This window comes from Bufo bufo, chromosome 3, assembly GCF_905171765.1.
Source record: "Bufo bufo chromosome 3, aBufBuf1.1, whole genome shotgun sequence".
Taxonomy (NCBI): Eukaryota; Metazoa; Chordata; class Amphibia; order Anura; family Bufonidae; genus Bufo; species Bufo bufo.
This window is the reverse complement of record NC_053391.1, coordinates 614,888,030-614,907,795: the sequence shown is the minus strand read 5'-3', so window position 1 is coordinate 614,907,795 and position 19,766 is coordinate 614,888,030. Positions and strand designations below refer to the sequence as shown.

The 19,766-nt window shown below is 43.7% G+C and overlaps 1 protein-coding gene across 11 annotated transcripts in view; it reads left to right on the top strand.

The window, feature by feature from the left end:
• The window catches only part of NEK5 (NIMA related kinase 5), a 103,032-nt gene extending 83,497 nt beyond the window's left edge, over window positions 1–19,535 (top strand). For 10 of the 11 annotated variants that reach the window (XM_040426060.1, XM_040426067.1, XM_040426065.1 and 7 more), the window contains 5 exons: window positions 2,168–2,246; window positions 2,831–2,995; window positions 5,835–5,951; window positions 7,302–7,401; window positions 19,104–19,535. In XM_040426060.1, coding sequence (XP_040281994.1) covers window positions 2,168–2,246; window positions 2,831–2,995; window positions 5,835–5,951; window positions 7,302–7,401; window positions 19,104–19,260 — 618 coding nt within the window. In that variant the 3' untranslated portion in view covers window positions 19,261–19,535. The remainder of the gene's footprint in view (window positions 1–2,167; window positions 2,247–2,830; window positions 2,996–5,834; window positions 5,952–7,301; window positions 7,402–19,103) is intronic. The other variant, XM_040426059.1, reaches the window with a different exon arrangement.
• The last annotated feature ends 231 nt before the right edge of the window (window positions 19,536–19,766 follow it).

The following is a 19,766-nucleotide window of genomic DNA, read 5'->3' as shown; positions in this document are numbered from 1 at the left end:
TTATTTCTGATATTTGCAGATTCTATACTGTCAGGGAGTGTCCCACAGGATTGGCGCATAGCAAATGTTGTGCCAATACTCAAAAAGGTTCCAAAAATAGAGCCTGGAAACTATAGGCCGGTAAGTTTAATATCTGTCGTGGGTAAACAGTTTGAAGGGTAAGGGTTTCTAAGAGATGCTATCTTGGAGTACCTCAATGAAAATAAGCAAATAACGCCATATCAGCATGGCTTCATGAGGGATCGGTCATGTCAAACTAATTTAATCAGTTTCTATGAGGAGGTAAGTTCTAGACTTGACAGCGGCGAATCAATGGATGTCGTATATCTGGACTTCTCCAAAGCATTTGACACTGTACCACATAAAAGGTTCGTATATAAAATGAGAATGCTCGGACTGGGAGAAAACGTCTGTATGTGGGTAAGTAACTGGATGAGTGATAGAAAACAGAGGGTGGTTATTAACGGTACAGACTCAGATTGGGTCACTGTCACTAGTGGGGTACCTCAGGGGTCAGTATTGGGCCCTATTCTCTTCAATATATTTATTCATGATCTTGTAGAAGGCTTGCACAGTAAAATATCCATTTTCGCAGATGACACTAAACTGTGTAAAGTAATTTACACTGAAGAGGACAGAATACTACTACAGAGGGATATGGATAGATTGGAGGCTTGGGCAGATAAGTGGCAGATGAGGTTTAACACTGACAAATGTAAAGTTATGCACATGGGAAGGAATAATGCAAGTCACCCGTACATACTAAATGGTAAAACACTGGATGTAACACTGACATGGAAAAGGACCTAGGAATTTTACTGAACAGTAAACTAAGCTGTAGAAACCAGTGTCAGGCAGCTGCTGTTAAGGCCAATAAGATAATGGGTTGCATCAAAAGGGGCATAGATGCCCGTGATGAGAACATAGTCCTACCACTTTACAAATCACTAGTCAGACCACACATGGAGTACTGTGTACAGTTCTGGGCTCATGTGAACAAGGCAGACATAGCAGAGCTGGAGAGGGTCCAGAGGAGAGCAACTAAAGTAATAACTGGTATGGGTGGACTACAGAAAGATTATCAAAATTAGGGTTATTCACTTTAGAAGAAAGACGACTGAGGGGAGATCTAATAACTATGTATAAATATATCAGGGGTCAGTACAGAGATCTCTCCCATCATCTATTTATCCCCAGGACTGTGACTGTGACGAGGGGACATCCTCCGCGTCTGGAGGAAAGAAGGTTTGTACACAAACATAGAAGAGGATTCTTTACGGTAAGAGCAGTGAGACTATGGAACTCTCTGCCTGAGGAGGTGGTGATGGTGAATTCACTAAGAGTTCAAGAGGGGCCTGGATGTATTTCTGGAGTGTAATAATATTAGAAGTTATAGTTACTAGAGATATTCTGATTGGAGTCTGGAAGATATTTTTTTCTCCTTAAGTGGGGAAAATTGGCTTCTACCTCACAGTTTTTTTTTGTTTGTCTTTCTGTGGATCAACTTGCAGGATAACAGGCCGAACTGGATGGACAGATGTCTTTTTTGGCCTTCTAAACCATGTTACTAATGTGAATTCATGTCAGGCTGCTGAGTGCCCCCTGGCAGTTTGGCAACCGTCCCCAGGATCCTCCCCACGTTATTCCACTGCAGTGTATGGAGGGGGAGCAGAAGACTTCTTACACTGTGTAGTCTCCAGTGCCGGCGTACTGCTGAGTTGCAGTACGCTGGTATGACCACTATACCATGTTTGGAGCTCTGCTCCGTACAGGGTATAGTTTCTAGCACCAGAGCTGCCCAAAACATCTCATTGGTGGGGCTGCCAGGTGTCAGACACCCATTAATCCGATATCCGTGACCTATCCTGAGAATAGGTCATTTAATATCTGGAGCCCAGACGATCCCTTTAAAATACCGACAGCTTGTGTCCATTTCTGGGTCAGGCGTCCACCTAGCGTCCTATAGATGTCCAAATCTAAAGCTGACCTATCTGACAGGTAGACTTGAATATTTTTTTAACCTTTTGTTAAAAAAAAAAAAAATCTAAAATGGTTATCTATACAACCCTCACGATACAATATGCTCATCGTATTATATTAGTATTGTGAACATTATATTTGCCTCTAACTATAATTCATTAATGGTAAAGGTAATGTTTTTTAACAGGAAAATGATCCTCTCAATGACACGTTAACCTTTGATCATGGAGAGGGCGCCAACTGGCACAAGATTTATCTGGATCAAGGTCAGGTCAAAAAATACAACTGTTTTTCATGAAAATGCACTGCATGGTCTAAAGTCTCCTCAAGTTTTTCACATTTGGTACATGTACCCTAGGAAGAAGGCACCATGGTTCTAGTGGGTACTTGTATACTCTCCTTATGCTGTGCTTTGTATGGGTGAAGCAACATGTATAGTTATTGTCTGATCTAAAATCTGCTTTTAATGACATTTTTCTGGGAAGGCTTTCAGCTGCATTATAATAGTTGTGGGGATTGGTGTCCAATTAGCCCCGAAGCCTTAGGGGGTGCACCACCAATGAGGCCAGGAGAGGTGATCGCCCCAGGCAGCACCAGGTAGGTGCAAGAGGGGGGCAGCGGAAGGGCCATGTGGAATGAGTGCTTTCATTGTGGCAAAGGGGTTAGGTTAAGAAATTGGCATGGGGGGCGCCATTTCAGTTTTCACCTCAGGCAGCAGAAAGGCTAGGTGCACCCCTGGGTGCAGATACAGCAGTCACACCTGAGCCCAGGTGCCTAAGGAGGTATACATTTCTGTACTGCTAGAAACATGTTATCCTATAGCTGATATAACTGTTTATATCTATTACAGATCACAGAGATCTAGACCATATGTCAGTGAATTACCGGAAACACTGGAGCTCCAAAGAGCCTCACACACTTTTTGAGAATCTAAGAGCTCTTGGCAGCACACCAGGGTATAATACCATGGGTGACACAGTGTGGGATGGGGAAGTCTGTCCCCCGGCCTTGGCAGGTAATGGGTCACTTATTGAACTTATTTTATGTAAATTATATAACTTTTCATGTCCTAGGTTACACTTTTGATTAGTGCAATTACACCCAGGTGATTATGAAATATCGAGTTTGCGAGTGCCACCTACTCAGAAACAAGGTAGCCACTGACAACTACAGGTTTCTCTAAGGGTACTTTCACACTAGCGTTTTTCTTTTCCGGCGCTGAGTTCCGTCCTAGGGGCTCAAATCCGGAAAAGAACTGATCAGTTTTATCCTAATGCATTCTGAATGGAAAGTAATCCGTTCAGGATGCATCAGGATGTCTTCATTTCAGTCTTTTTGACTGATCAGGCTTTTCAGAAAAACGTAGCATGTTGTATTTTTACCTCCGGTCAAAAATCCTGAACACTTTGACTGTCCGGCCTTTTTCCCATTGATTTGCATTAACGCCGGATCCGGCGCCGTGTGTTCAGTCAAACCGGATCCGGCTTTTGCATGTTAAACCCGAAAAATGTGAAAAAAAATTTTAAGTCCATAAATGCCGGATCCGTTTTTTCCAATGCATTTTTTCATTGTGATCAAAATCCTGATCAGGATTCAAATGTAATCTGTTTTTACACGTTTTTCCGGATCCGGCGGGCAGTTCCGGTGTCGAAATTGAACGCCGGATTCAAACAACGCTAGTGTGAAAGTAGCCTAAAACAGCTAGTGATGGAAAATTCTGACATCTTAGGCTACGTTCACACAACAGAAAAATGGCATTGAAATATGAACACACTGACAGTTCTTCATGGTCATTTTTCAACCAGCTTTGCATCCATTTTTAATGTCCGTTAACAACAGCCATTAAAAATTTATGAATTTAATTGGCTTTTTTTAAAATAAAATCCCTACCCCTACATTATATATAATGTCCCCTATAGTGGCCCCAGCAGTAATAATGTCCCTCATAGTGGTCCTCAGCAGTAATAATGTCCCTCATAGTGGTCCTCAGCTGTAATAATGTGTTCAGTTTTTTTTTTTAAAGGGAACCTGTCACCGGGATTTCGTGTATAGAGCTGAGGACATGGGTTGCAAGATGGCCACTAGCACATCCGCAATACCCAGTCCCCATAGCTCTGTGTGCTTTTATTGTGTATAAAAACCGATTTTATACATATGCAAATTAACATAAAAGAGTCATATCTTACTTGTGTGACCAGAGAAGAGTCATATTTTCAAGCTCTGACTCATCTCAGGTTAATTTGCATATGTATCAAATTGTTTTTTTACACAATAAAAGCACACAGAGCTATGGGGACTGGATATTGCGGATGTGCTAGCGGCCATCTTGCAACCCATGTCCTCAGCTCTATACCCAAAATCCTGGTGACAGGTTCCCTTTAAGCTGAGAAAAAATAAACTACTCCCCTCATCCACTTGCACGCACAGAGGCAGTCACTGCTCTCTTTGATGCTGAAGGACCTGACAAAGCACTTACACTCAAGCGTGATGACGTCACCATGATAACTGAGAGAGCCTGATAACGTCATCATGCTTGAACGCAGGTTCTTCACTATTAACAGATGAGCGACTGCCTCTGCGCGTGCAGGTGGATGAGGTAATTTTTTAACCCATAAAAGGCCATTTTGCACTAGTGTACCCATTTCTAACAACCATTAGACTCCTGTCTAACGGCCATTAAAAACGGTCCCATTGTTTTCAATGGTGTCAGTCTGGCCGTGAAAATGGCTGAAAATAGAACATGTTCTATTTTTTGACGGCTGCTATTCACTGGCCGTTAAAAAAACGACCATGTAAAAAGCCCCATTGACCTAAATGTGTTGTAAAAACGGCCATGTGAATGTATCCTTACCATCTCCTTCCCTATAAAATAAACAATGTTAAAGGGGTTGTCCGGGATTGGGGACATGGGTGTACATGTACAATGGTCCCCTAAATATTACATTCATGCCTGTCCTTCCCTTACCAGACATTTCTGATGGCCCTTTTTCACTTCACAAATTTTCAGCCGGAAGTGCAGTTTCTATCACTGTCAGTGACGTACCGGGTCCCTTTCTGCCTAGCGAAGCCTCTTCTTCCGCTTCGCAAGGAGCCCGGTGACGTCACAGTCAGCCTCTAATTATTCCAAGCGCATGGAGGGGCAGTAACTATGCGGCAACAGACCGCGCTAAGCCACGCCCCTCACCGAGCAGGGCGCATTCTTAGCAAGGAAGGAGGCGTTTAGGGGCGTGACTAAGGCGGAGGAACAGTTGCGGCAGGAGGCGGCATATGAATTAGGGGTGGTGGCTGCACGGAGGAGCAGGCACACACTCGAAACAACGCGATGCTGCGCTGGGACCCAGAAAGCCTTGAGGCAGGAAGTTACCGCACACATAAACAGAAAGGTAAACAATCAGTGGGGGACTGTAGGAGCCCTGCTGAAGTGTAAAAATACCTAAAAACATCTGGGGGACCTTCAAACCGCTATTAATAGTGATTTAACTGGTTTAAAAAAAAAAAATCTTGATCCCAGACAACCCCTTTAAGTGGTTTTTATTTTCAATGTTGGCTTATAGGGCAGAGCAGTCCCCCAAAATGTTTTCCCCCTTGCAAATTGGCCTTGCAGAAGTCCCAGTCAGTGAAAGAGTCTTGATTGTGCTTTTATACTTTTTAGCTTATCACAGGATCATTTTTCGATCCTACTAACCTCTAGACAATATTTTTTAGACTCATTATGCATTCTATTGATGTAATCAAGATATATTTCTAGTTATGGCGCTAGTTGTCTTTTCATGAACATGTCCAGTATATGGTCATTGCTCCTTTCTATATAAATAGCAATTTTTTAACCCTATTACCTGTTTATTTCAATAAAGAAGATGATGATCCATCAGGAAACAGGAGACTTTGGAGACATGAGGCACCTCAAACCTTGATGAGAGCTTTGGAAGGAGCAGATATGGAAGACTCCATTGTGGCTAAAGACTTCCAAGGTAAACATCAGTGGTTAATGTATGTGTGAGTGTTTAACCCTGAAAATACTAGAAAGATGTTGAAAACAGTCTGCAATTAACCTTAGACCACTTCATAATGGGGGTATTTTGGGGCTTTAAGAAGACACAAGTGGTTCAGTTCATGTGGCTGCATGGGTGTTTGTGTAGCCTCAGTCAGGGTTTGGTCTAGAAGTGGTTAATGACTACTAGCCCCTGAACATGTTTGAATTGACCCTCATACTGTATATCTACTTTAATCACCTGGTTTCCTTAGCTTGGTGGCCGTCTCCTGATAATAATGTAGTTCTTAGTGTTATGTGCAGCTCTCCCTGACCAAGTAATTTCCTATGACTCCACAGCCTTTCCACTGGGCACCATCCTCTAGGCTTGGTTATCTGCTACCTTCCTTTCCCTAATTTCCCCCCTAAACCACACTCTGGGATAAACCCAATCTTCCAAATCTCTTTGGTCACCTGGGGAGCAGGTTTTAGACTAGACACAATATTAAATACATATGGCATATTTTACCACAGTGTATAGTACTCCTCACCTTTGATTACTTCTAGCAGAGTTATGAGCGATGTACTACATTCTTCTCAAATTACACCATACCCTGCAGGTTAACATCCCTCTCCTTCAGCCCACTACTAAAACCTTATTTCTTCAGTCCCTTCCTCATATCAATGAGTTGGTTAAATCCCTACGCTTTGTATGTGGCAACAAGATGCTCATGTGCTATGATGGCCATTTCGGCCATGGGATCTAGGAACACATTGTTCTGAGGGGGTTTTTGTACTAATACTAACAGGATTTCTTCCTACAAAATGGCCACAGTCAAAGACTAAACTTAGCCCCTTCTCCTATTCTTCCTGACTCGTGTGCACTAGCATCAGAGGGCGGAGAGAGAAGGGGAAAAGTCATGGCTGCAGCCTGAGAGAACAATACACTGCTTTTCTATAATATTTTTCATGGTCTGCAATTGTGATATCTAACCAAACAAAAGCTAATAACCAAGATACATAAGGAGATTGTTACATTTTGTTGGTTTTTATTATTTTTTTTGCCTGTGGATTCTGGGTTTAGTTACCCTTTAAGGCTAAATTCACACTCTGAGAATTTGGCTACAGCTAATCTGGTGTGTATTTTACAAGGGGATCCAGGGCTGACACTCTGATTTATGCAGTGAATGTTCTACTGATCTCCATGAGATCAGTCATAGTCATTCAATAAATTATTCTTGTGGATGGTTACTTTCCACAGTGCGGACAAATATTCACACAGATTTTTTTGTGAGCATATGAACTTACTAAAGAATTATTAAACATAATCTCTCAAATATTGTGTGTTTAGGTGGAACGCTGAATCAACGGCCTCCAGCCACTAAGGAAGACATGGCATCTGATGATTTGTATGAAGACCGTTTTGAGCCACGATCTGATGATGAAGACACGTAGGTGTAATAGGAGCACAGCATCAAAATAGGCCATATACACAGTCCAGTCACAGCTAATATACAGAGTACCCACCGTGTGAAGCATGGACAGCAGCTAGATGGGCTGGGAGTAACTCAATAAGATCCTGGTAGATTGTCTCTGGTATCTGGAGTCATGCTGACTGCAGTGCATCCCACAGCTGCTGGAGGGATTGAGGTGGTCCCACAGCTGGTCAACGGAGTTCAAGTCTGGGAAATTAGGGGGCCAAGGTAGTACTTGGAAGTCTTGGTCATCCTCTTTGAAACAATGTCAGATGTTTCTAGCCAAGTGACACATTGCATTGTCTTGCTGGAAAATCCCATCCTCCCCAGGGAAGACAATCAGCATATATGGGTGTATGTAATATGCAAAGATGGATTCATACCCTATTTGGCTGACAGTGCTCTCCAGACTGTTGGTATTCAGGAAAATAAGGGTTAGGATAACACATACCTTCAGGCCCACCCCTTCATTAACTTATCCTATAACAAAGGACACAGACACCATTCAACTTTAAAACATTCTTTTACTGGGTGATTGTCGGCCACAGCTCACATTATACAGGCAATTTTAAACACCTCCTCCAACCACTCCTTCTGTGCGTGTGCCAACCCCTGAACACCAGAGGGCACGTGCTCCAAATCTGCTCCCATGATGCTTCTGTTCTCCACATTGCCGCCAGCTGTGACTTCTGAATTCCGCACCAACTAGGAACCTTGAGAAAGGAAATACAACATGACCAACAAAGCATAAGAGAATCAAAAAACCATAACCAGGGAGGGCGGGCGGGACCAGCTTGCCTTCACCGAACAGAGGAAGAGGCAGGCGCAGGGGAGGGCGTATTTATCCCCTGCCACTGCCACCTCTCCTTCCTCCTCCATAGCCACACCACCATTCCCCTTAACCCATTCCTTCCCATCTACCGTATATCCCACCAGGAACACATACAAATATTGGCCCTCTTACCACGAAGGGAAGGGGGAACCATCAGTCCCTCATCACCCTCCTTATAACTGTCGGGTGCTCTCCACATGGATTAGTGCACCAAGAAAACATTCCCCAGACCACAATGCTGCCACCACAGCTTGTGTTTTTCCAGCAATGGTTGCAGGGTGTTTGTTTTCTGATGTTTCTCATCTGACACTCCAATGTTCATCCATTCTATGTGGAAAACTTGACTCATTGGAGAAGACAACTGACCCTTTGTCAATCAGCAGAGGTCAAATTCTGATATTGCAGAGAAAATTGAAGCCTTTTCTGCCGATGCAACTTTGCTAACAGAGGTGCAGTTGCAACGGGTGCCTCCCCCTAGGGCCCTCTATATGACGCGCATCCCAGGTTTAGGAAATGCCGAATGGTATAGTGCGGCCTAAAATGTCTCTATGTGTCACGGTGCTCCTATCTGGATACGGCTGGACCCCAGGCTTTGGCTCCGAAGCAATAAATAGGGGGAATAATTGAGGGATTTGAAAGAAAGATTGAGTCCAGACCTTGTATGTAGTTGAACAGCAGCTTTACTTCACATAAACGTTTCTCCAAAACGGTTTACAGGCTTTGTCTTGGTCCCAGCAGGCTTTAGCATGAACCTGGCAGGCAAACTCCACTCTGCTATATCTGTTTCTCTCTGACTCTGCTGTACTGACAGGCTTAAATAGAATCTTTGCTTTCTTCTTGATGCTGCACTTTCTCTCTGTGGTCTGACTCTAGGTGATGCCAGGGAACTTTCCTCCTGGCTCCTGAGGCTTCAATATTTGGCCTACATGGCCAGCAGAGCTTAAGGTGCTCTGGCTGGCATGGGCACATCCAGCAGAGACGTGCCCCTGTACACCCCACCCCTAGCAGGGGATAAGCTAAACTAACTGGAACTTCTGCCCCACCCTTCCTGCAGGAAGTAGAACTCGCCCACTTCTCTCCAGAGTGGGGTTAGAATGGAATGGTAACGCGCAACAGGCCCCCTGGCTCTGCACCTCACTGGCACTCTTAGACAGCCTCAAAGAGGGTGATCTAATTGTAGGAGGAGACTTTAACGTAGCACTCGAACCCCTCATCGACACTACCTCCGGGAAATCTCCACTCTCATACAAAGCCCTTATACATATTAAAAAGTCATTACAATTTATCTCACTAACAGACACATGGCGTTTCTTCAACCACACAGGAAGAGACTATACACTATACTCAGCCCCTCCTACCATAGAATAGACTATTTTTTCACTCAAAAGTTTTCTCTTAATAAGGTACTATCATCAACAATTCGCTCAAGTATTCACTCGGATCACTCCCCGATAGAACTGATTTTCAAACTACAGACCCCCACAACTACCAAACCATCCTGGCGTCTCAATGAAACACTACTCTCCATTCCTCAAGTTCACACTAAAATAAATGACTGTCTAGATCTTTTCTTCAGACAAAATCGAAGCAACGACATCTCTGTTCCCATGACATGGGAGGCTCATAAGGCCACGATACGAGGTGAATTTATATCCCTCGGCTCATACTGCAAAAAACAAAGAGATCAAAAGATCTCAAACTTACAAAAAGAGATCGAGGAACTTGAACGAACCCATAAACAATCCCTTGCATCCTCTCATCTCCAACAACTAGCATCTGCTCGCTTGCAACTTAGAGACTTACTCAACAAAAATTCAGCAAAAATGTACATGTCTGTCAAGCATTCCCTTTATGCTCATGGCGACAAAGCGTCCAAACTTATGATGTCTCTCATCAAAAGAAGGAAACCCAGAACCCAAATACTAGAAATTAAAACAAGATCTGGAGAAGTATCATCTGATAGCTCACAAATAGAAAGGGAATTTATAGCCATTTATACCTCACTATACCAACTTAATTCCCACACAGCAAGAAATGAGACACAGGAGAAGTCCATACATATAGACCAGTTCCTTTCCCATATTACATTACCTACTTTCCCACCCTCTGCTCACACTGATTTGACCAAGCCTTTCACTCTGAATGAGGTCCAGTCCACCCTGAAAAGATGTCCTAAATCAGTGGTGGGCAAACTTTTTTGTCAACTGAGCTAAATATCGCCAAAACCACGATTGAAATTTCTTTTGAGAGCCACATTTTAAAAACCTAAAATATATAGGAAGGTACATTGTTTTTAGTTTCAATAAGTTTTTATTGAGAATATTCTGCATGTAAGTATCTGTGGATGACGCTGTTATGTGGGAGATCTGTGGATGACGCTGTTATGTGGGGGATCTGTGGAGGACGCTGTTATGGGGGATCTGTGGAGGACACTGTTATGGGGGATCTGTGGAGGACACTGTTATGGGGGATCTGTGGAGGACACTGTTATGGGGGATCTGTGGAGGACGCTGTTATGGGGTGGATCTGTGGATGACGCTGTTATGGGGTGGATCTGTGGATGACGCTGTTATGGGGTGGATCTGTGGATGACGCTGTTATGGGGTGGATCTGTGGATGACGCTGTTATGGGGTGGATCTGTGGATGACGCTGTTATGGGGTGGATCTGTGGATGACGCTGTTATGGGGTGGATCTGTGGATGACGCTGTTATGGGGTGGATCTGTGGATGACGCTGTTATGGGGTGGCTTTGTGTGTAAAGTATTTTACTACTGTCTGAAACAATCTCTCTCCTATTGATAAAATGGCCAGCCTCTGTACTTACTTTCACTATGAATGCACGGTAGCGAGCGGGCCGGCCGGTGTTCTGCCACTTTTCTATACCCGGACAAAAGTCTTTACCCGGAAGTGATGTAGCTGCACCGGAAGTCGCTCGCTGCAGTGCATTCATAGTGAAAGTGAGTACAGAGGCTGGCCTTATTATCAATAGGAGAGAGATTGTTTCAGAGTTCAGACAGTAGTAAAAAACTTTACACACAAAGCCAGTTATGTGCGCGGGGCCCCTTCATATATAATCGCAGCATTTTCGGGTCGGCCAAATCGCATTTGGCGATTATTACGATTCGATTATTTCGCACCAAAGAGGCGCATAGAAGGGTCTAAAGAGCCGCTTGTGGCTCACGAGCCACACTTTGCCGACCACTGTCCTAAATCCAAGGCCCCTGGCCCGGACGGGCTACCTTGCGCTTATCATACTTCCTTCTCTACTATCCTACTTCCGCAGCTGACAGACACTTGTAATGCATACCTACGGGGATCTTATATCCCAAAGCAAGCATTAGAAACATATATCACATTGATACACAAAGAAGGGAAAGACCCAAAACAATGCGCTAGCTATAGACCTATCTTGCTACTGAACTTAGATCTTAAGCTATACGCTAGCCTGTTAGCCAACAGGATGAAACCCCTAATCCCACATCTGGTCTCTGCGGAACAAGTAGGCTTTGTAACCGGGAGGGAAGGGAAAGACAACTCAATAAGAGTTCTGTCCTTGCTACAACTAGCCAACCGCAAGAAGACGCCTCTAATTATGCTGGGGACTGACGCGGAGAAGGCGTTTGATAGGGTGGACTGGACCTACATGAGACAAGTGCTTATACATTTCGGCTTCCCCCCCATCTTTCACCAGTGCAATTTTCGTAATGTACTCATACCCTACGGCAAAATTGTGGATCAATAAATCACTATCAGAATAATTTGAAATTCAAAACGGAACTAGACAGGGCTTCGTCTTACAGACTATTAGAGAACATCCAGAGATAATTGACTTTCACACAAATGAGCGCACACACACCACTGCAGCCTACGCGGATGACATCTTAATTTTCATCCCAAACCCACTAGACTCATTTCCGGCATTGCAGACACTTCTCCAAGAATACGGTTCCCTCTCCAATTTTAAGATAAATGCAACAAAGTCCGAGGCCCTTGGTCTCAACATCAGTAATGACCTAATATCTGACCTCAAACAATGCTTCACATATCAGTGGCCACAATCACACATTACATACCTAGGCCTCAAAATTAGCAAAACCTGGAAGGACCTCTACAAACTGAATTATGCTCATTTACCCCAGACATTTCAATCGATCAATCGACTTTTGACTCTTGGTCACTCCCATACCTATCATGGATGGGACGTAAAAACCTTATTAAGGCTATACTTCTTCCAAAACTATTGTATCTCTTTCAGGCACTGCCAGTCCCCTTACCAATCTCCTTCTTTACTAAGATCAAAAGAACTACTAAACGCTTTCTCTGGCAAGGTAAAAGACCTCGCCTAAATTATGCATTACTCACGCAACACAAAACAAGAGGGGGAATGGCGCTGCCTGATTGGAGACTATATTATGAAGCGGTACATATCTCGAGATTATTACAGTGGTTGAGAGGAGAGGCCGAGAAACTCTGGGTACCTCTAGAAGAATAACAACTACCTAAATTTTCCCTTATGGTGTCAGGATGCGGTGTTTTACTATATAAATTTTTTCTACTAGTGTCCCTTGGACCAACTACTCTTAAAACTTAACCTTTATTCATTAATATTCTAATAGATAACTTAAGGATACTTTAAAATTGCCAGTTCGTCTCAGCAGTTAGTGTATAATAGCTGTACTTCCTATTAGTGATCTCTGATCTAGGAATCAACATTGTTGCCTTACTGGTAGCGCGCTGCCAGTATTACTATAGGTACAATGTATCAAGTGTCTCCTACTAGTATTTTGCTTGAGACTATACTGTATTAAAACATGAGATCCTCGCTGCCCCTGACATGTTTCGCCGATTACCGGCGTCTTCAGGGGTTAGGGCAGAGTGTGAGCGTGTCATTGCTCGGCTTGATTATAAGACCTTTGTCTATGATGTCATCTCTAGAAGGCTATCCAATATAGATAATCTCCCCATTATCTCGGAACGTGATTCGTGGCGTCCCAGGGTCCCTCCCCCCGGTGTCGCCGCCCATCCAGACTCTGCTTTCTGGTTGGTGGCCGTCATGCCATGCCATCAGGCTGCGCTGCGCTGCGCAGCGCAGCGCATATTTTGTGGACTTAGATTTTTTTCATCAGCCGTCCGTACCACTGCGCATGTCATAGGACTTTGTTTCTGGTGCTTCCATAGTCAGGTCCTGCGTCTGCGCATGTATGGATACTTAGTTACCTGTGTGGATCGTCGGCGCCAAAGCAGAGTCTGGATGGGGAAGGGACCTTGGGACGCCACGAATCACGTTCCGAGATAATAGGGAGATTATCTATATTGGATAGCCTTCTAGTGATGACATCATAGACAGAGGTCTTATAATGTAAAGAGTAGAATAGATGAAGACATAGAAAGAATCAATAGGGATATACTCACCCATATTTGGAGAACTAGGTCCTGTGATAAGTGGAATAGTCAGTATGATAATCATAGTTACCACATGCAGGAAAAAGTGTAGCATGTGGGATGCATCTGTGGATCAGTGAAACTAAGTGGTGACAAGTGCACTAGATCTGTGGGAATGCACCTAAACTAATATTTATGCAGGTGCAGCCTTATGATCGAGTCATAGAGGGGATGGAGGACCATACGGTATGCCGGTGGAAGCGGAATATATGATAGGTGCCGAGAAATGGCAAAAAGAACCTATACCTAGTGACAGGTGCCTTGATCACAAAGGATCGCATAGGGAACTAAGTACTGACGCATGCGCAGGAACACGGTACTGACCTAGAGATGCAGGAAGAGTAAACAAAGAGACTAAGTCCGCTGACATGCGCTTTGGCACCGACGATCCACACAGGTAACAAAGTATCCAGACGCAGGACCTGACTATGGAAGCGCCAGAAACTAAGTCCTATGACATGCGCAGTGGTACGGACTGCTGGTGAAAAAATCTAAGTCCACAAAATATGCGCTGCGTGGCCTGATGACATGGCATGATGGCCACCAACCAGAAAGCAGAGTCTGGATGGGCGACGACACCGGGGGGAGGGACCCTGGGACGCCACGAATCACATTCCGAGATAATGGGGAGATTATCTACAGGGAGTGCAGAATTATTAGGCAAGTTGTATTTTTGAGGATTAATTTTATTATTGAACAACCATGTTCTCAATGAACCCAAAAAACTCATTAATATCAAAGCTGAATATTTTTGGAAGTAGTTTTTAGTTTGTTTTTAGTTTTAGCTATTTTAGGGGGATATCTGTGTGTGCAGGTGACTATTACTGTGCATAATTATTAGGCAACCTAACAAAAAACAAATATATACCCATTTCAATTATTTATTTTTACCAGTGAAACCAATATACCATCTCAACATTCACAAATATACATTTCTGACATTCAAAAACAAAACAAAAACAAATCAGTGACCAATATAGCCACCTTTCTTTGCAAGGACACTCAAAAGCCTGCCATCCATGGATTCTGTCAGTGTTTTGATCTGTTCACCATCAACATTGCGTGCAGCAGCAACCACAGCCTCCCAGACACTGTTCAGAGAGGTGTACTGTTTTTCCTCCTTGTAAATCTCACATTTGATGATGGACCACAGGTTCTCAATGGGGTTCAGATCAGGTGAAAAAGGAGGCCATGTCATTAGATTTTCTTCTTTTATACCCTTTCTTGCCAGCCACGCTGTGGAGTACTTGGACGCGTGTGATGGAGCATTGTCCTGCATGAAAATCATGTTTTTCTTGAAGGATGCAGACTTCTTCCTGTACCACTGCTTGAAGAAGGTGTCTTCCAGAAACTGGCAGTAGGACTGGGAGTTGAGCTTGACTCCATCCTCAACCCGAAAAGGCCCCACAAGCTTATCTTTGATGATACCAGCCCAAACCAGTACTCCACCTCCACCTTGCTGGCGTCTGAGTCGGACTGGAGCTCTCTGCCCTTTACCAATCCAGCCACGGGCCCATCCATCTGGCCCATCAAGACTCACTCTCATTTCATCAGTCCATAAAACCTTAGAAAAATCAGTCTTGAGATATTTCTTGGCCCAGTCTTGACGTTTCAGCTTGTGTGTCTTGTTCAGTGGTGGTCGTCTTTCAGCCTTTCTTACCTTGGCCATGTCTCTGAGTATTGCACACCTTGTGCTTTTGGGCACTCCAGTGATGTTGCAGCTCTGAAATATGGCCAAACTGGTGGCAAGTGGCATCTTGGCAGCTGCACGCTTGACTTTTCTCAGTTCATGGGCAGTTATTTTGCGCCTTGGTTTTTCCACACGCTTCTTGCGACCCTGTTGACTATTTTGAATGAAACGCTTGATTGTTCGATAATCACGCTTCAGAAGCTTTGCAATTTTAAGAGTGCTGCATCCCTCTGCAAGATATCTCACTATTTTTGACTTTTCTGAGCCTGTCAAGTCCTTCTTTTGACCCATTTTGCCAAAGGAAAGGAAGTTGCCTAATAATTATGCACACCTAATATAGGGTGTTGATGTCATTAGACCACACCCCTTCTCATTACAGAGATGCACATCACCTAATATGCTTAATTGGTAGTAGGCTTTCGAGCCTATACAGCTTGGAGTAAGACAACATGCCTAAAGAGGATGATGTGGTCTAATAATTCTGCACGCAGTGTATATTGGATAGCCTTCTAGTGATGACATCATAGACAGAGGTCTTATAATCAAGCCGAGCAATGACACGCTCACACTCTGCCCTAAACCCTGAAGACGCCGGTAATCGGCGAAACATGTCGGGGGGCAGCGAGGATCTCATGTTTTAATACAGTATAGTCTCAAGCAAAATACTAGTAGGAGACACTTGATACATTGTACCTATAGTAATACTGGCAGCGCGCAGCCAGTAAGGCAACAATGTTGATTCCTAGATAGGAGATCACTAATAGGAAGTACAGCTATTATACACTAACTGCTGAGACGAACTGGCAATTTTAAAGTATCCTTAAGTTATCTATTAGAATATTAATGAATAAAGGTTAACCGCTAGAAGAATGTCTCGCACAATGTCCATTAAAGTCACACCTATGGGTTAAGGAAGACATTACCCCAGCCCAGTGGTGGGCAAACCTTTTTGTCAACTGAGACAATATTGCCAAAACCACGAATTTGGTTTGAATTTTTTTTTGAGAGCCACATTTTTAAAACCTAAAATATATAGGAAGGAAGCGCATGCTTAAGTGAATGGGTCCATGATGTGCGCTGCACACGGCCGTGTGCAGCCCGCATCATGGACCCATTCACTTCAATGGGTCCAGGATCCGGGATATGAGTGCTACAGAGTGCTTCCGTGGTGCTTCTGGCTGTGCCTCCGCACCGCAAAAAAGTAGTGCATGCGCTGCAATTGTAATAGACATGTCTGATTTACCTCTACATATCCACAAGTAAAGACAGCAGCAAGGTGCAGAAGTGGTAACACCACTCTGGGGTGTTACACAGTGACCATCCGTCTGCTTCAGAGCCCCATACAAAGCAAGGTTTGCTGCACTGTTTTAAATACACGTCTTGTAGCCCCCTGGTTCATTGTGGCATCCACTGTAGTGTTTCGGTCCACCCTCGTGCACTTTCATAAATGACGTTCACCCTCTCACATCAATGGTGCTCCTTAGTGTCCACACAACTTATTCACAGTGGTGCCATTTGTCAATTCACCATACACTGTCACCACAGCTGCACAAGAACAGTTCACAAACTGTGCAGTTTCAGAAACACTGCCACCCTTGGCCTGAAAGCCAATAATCAGCCCTTTTTGAAACTCTGATAAATTACCCCTTTTACCCATGACAGAGACAAGGAATATGTGTGCAGACAGCCTATAACACATCTTATATACCCACCGAGCCAGCTCACCATACGTAACTTCCTTCATCAGCTACGTGCTGCCAAAGTTGAAAGTAGGAAGTGGTCATAATAATGTGACTCGACCGTGTACAACACCAATGACATAAAGAATGCATCAACACTAAAGTAAAACTGAACTTCGAACCTAACCAAATAAGTAAGGATAAATTCAAACAAATATTGTGAAAAAGTGTAAGGGTGGGTTCACATTACATTTTATGCCTCCGCTTGACATATATATGTTAGAAAAAAAGGATACAAAAATGCAGCACACCACCTTCGTGTGTCCTGCACAGTCCGGTAAAAAAATAACTATGCATTTTTTTTTTTACAATGGAACTCTATGGTGAATGGATGCCACTGTATGGCATCAGTCTGAGGCATCCGTTTACCATATACGTTTTTCGTACAGGTCAAAAGGATGGGAAAAACGTGATGTGAACCCAGCCTTAGTCTAGTTTCACTGAGAGCGACTATCTGCAATCTGTCATTTTCTTAGTGAGCAGTATATGACAAGAAAATTATGGTTTGTAGTCTGTTGCTAGGGAGCAACTGATGGCATACAACAAATCTCAACTCTAGAGCTCACACCGGTACAGCCCTGAGCAGGAAGGGGTAAAAATTTTAGAAGGCAATGAAATAAAACACTCTGGGGGAGATTTATCAAAACTGGTGTAAAGGAAAACTGGCTTAGTTGCCCATAGCAACCAATCAGATTCCACCTTTCATTTTCAAAAGGAGCTCTGAATAATGAAAGGTGGAACCTGATTGGTTGCTTTTTTGATAAATCTCCCCCTCTATACCTATATATGAGAGTATTGCATTATATATATAATTTATACTAGCATTGTTATTTAGTCATAAATGGGAAAATGCAATTAACTGTATGCTCATAGATATATCTTGTCTTTAGTTTCAGTGTTAGTCCAGGGCTTTACAGTGACTTCTGGTCATGGCACAATCAACACTCAACCTAAATGTGCCCCTTGAACAACTGTAAGAATTCTTGTGTTTATCCCAAGGTGACACAATTGCAAGGTTTCAAGACCACTCAGGCCTCTTCGTCAGCCATCTTTTAAGACCGTATTTGAAGATTTACATATTTATACACCAAAGTACATAGGAATTAAGAGGTAGATGAGACAAGTGATGTAAAGCAGATCAATATGAGTGGAGGAGGAAACAAACTGTTGTAGCAGTAAATTGTTGTATACATAAGGAGTGTGAAAGTTTTATTGTCCACTAATAGACATCAGTCCATGAATGCGAGATATCTATTAGATATATCTACTATTACATATCTATCTGGATATCTATTAGAGGATGATAAAATGTCCACAATCCTTATCTATAATTGCTCCAATAATTTACTGCTACAACAGTTTGTCTCATCTACTTCATTATCCCCGCCGTCCTTTTGAACAGAGGAGTCCCGACAGGTTATTGCCACCTAGTTGCAAGGGGAAAGAGACCAATAAGAGTGGATTCACAGGTGGCACGTGTCCCTGCTATTAATTTGGCTGCAACAAATCCACTGCAAAATCTGCACTGAAACTTTGATCTACATTTTCTGCAGACTTGATGTGACTCTCACCCTTTGCGAAGTATGAAATCCGTAACACATGCAGATTTTCTGTTGGTTTTGTTGTGGCCAAGTCCATTGCAGAAAATTGTGCCATATGTGAATCTACGCTCGGGGACATACCCAAATGCTCATGGGCCCTGGTGCAAGGGTTCAGGTTGGGCCCTCCCTTCCCTCAGCGCTTTGTGGCCAGGGGCAGGGAAGCACATAGCCTTCATGCAAGCCTGAGGCAAAAATTGAAACGGCACCTCCCCCCCCCCCCCCCATGCCAAATTCCCGACCTAAGCCCTTTGCTCCAGCCAAGATCCCAATAGTAGCCAAATGTTCACTCTCTATGTAACGTACAGCCTTATGTGGGAGAAGAACTTTAGTTTGCTGCAATGATCTCCTTCAGCTTGTGCTCTTTTCTACACAGCACCTTCGAGGATTCTGAAGATGAACTAGAAGTCATAGAGATGATGGAAAAGGTTCTAACAGCCAGAGATGATAAAGATGACGTTGGAGTGGATGAAGTTAGAAAGGAGACCTGTAGCGACAAAACTTCTGTGGAAAGGACCAGTCAAAATGTATAAAGGCGAGATAACAAAAAGACAGCCATGGTGTCCAGTCAACAATGGAAAAAGCAGAAGTTAATGAGAAACCTCAGGACTCCTCTCTGACCATGGAGAATAATCAGGGTCCAGTCAGGGACAGACTGATGAGGTGAAATCTGAACTCTACTCTCATAAGATTCCCGAGCCATCAAATCCTGTCTGTAAGGCCTCTTGCACACGAACGTTGTGCATTGGGGACCGCAATTTGCGGTCCCCAATGCACGGGCAACGTCCGTGCGGTGGCCAGGATGAATCGAGACCCATTCAACTTGAATGGGTCCGTGATCCGTCCGCACCGCAAGAAAATAGAACAAGTTCTATTTTTTTTGCGGTTCGGAGGCACAGAGAGAAACGCCACGGAAGCACTCCATAGTGCTTCCGTGGGCTTCCGATCCATGCTTCCGTTCCGCATCTCCGTGATTGCGGACCCATTCAAGTGAAATACGGCCACGGGCACACAATGTTCGTGTGCAAGAGGCCTAAGG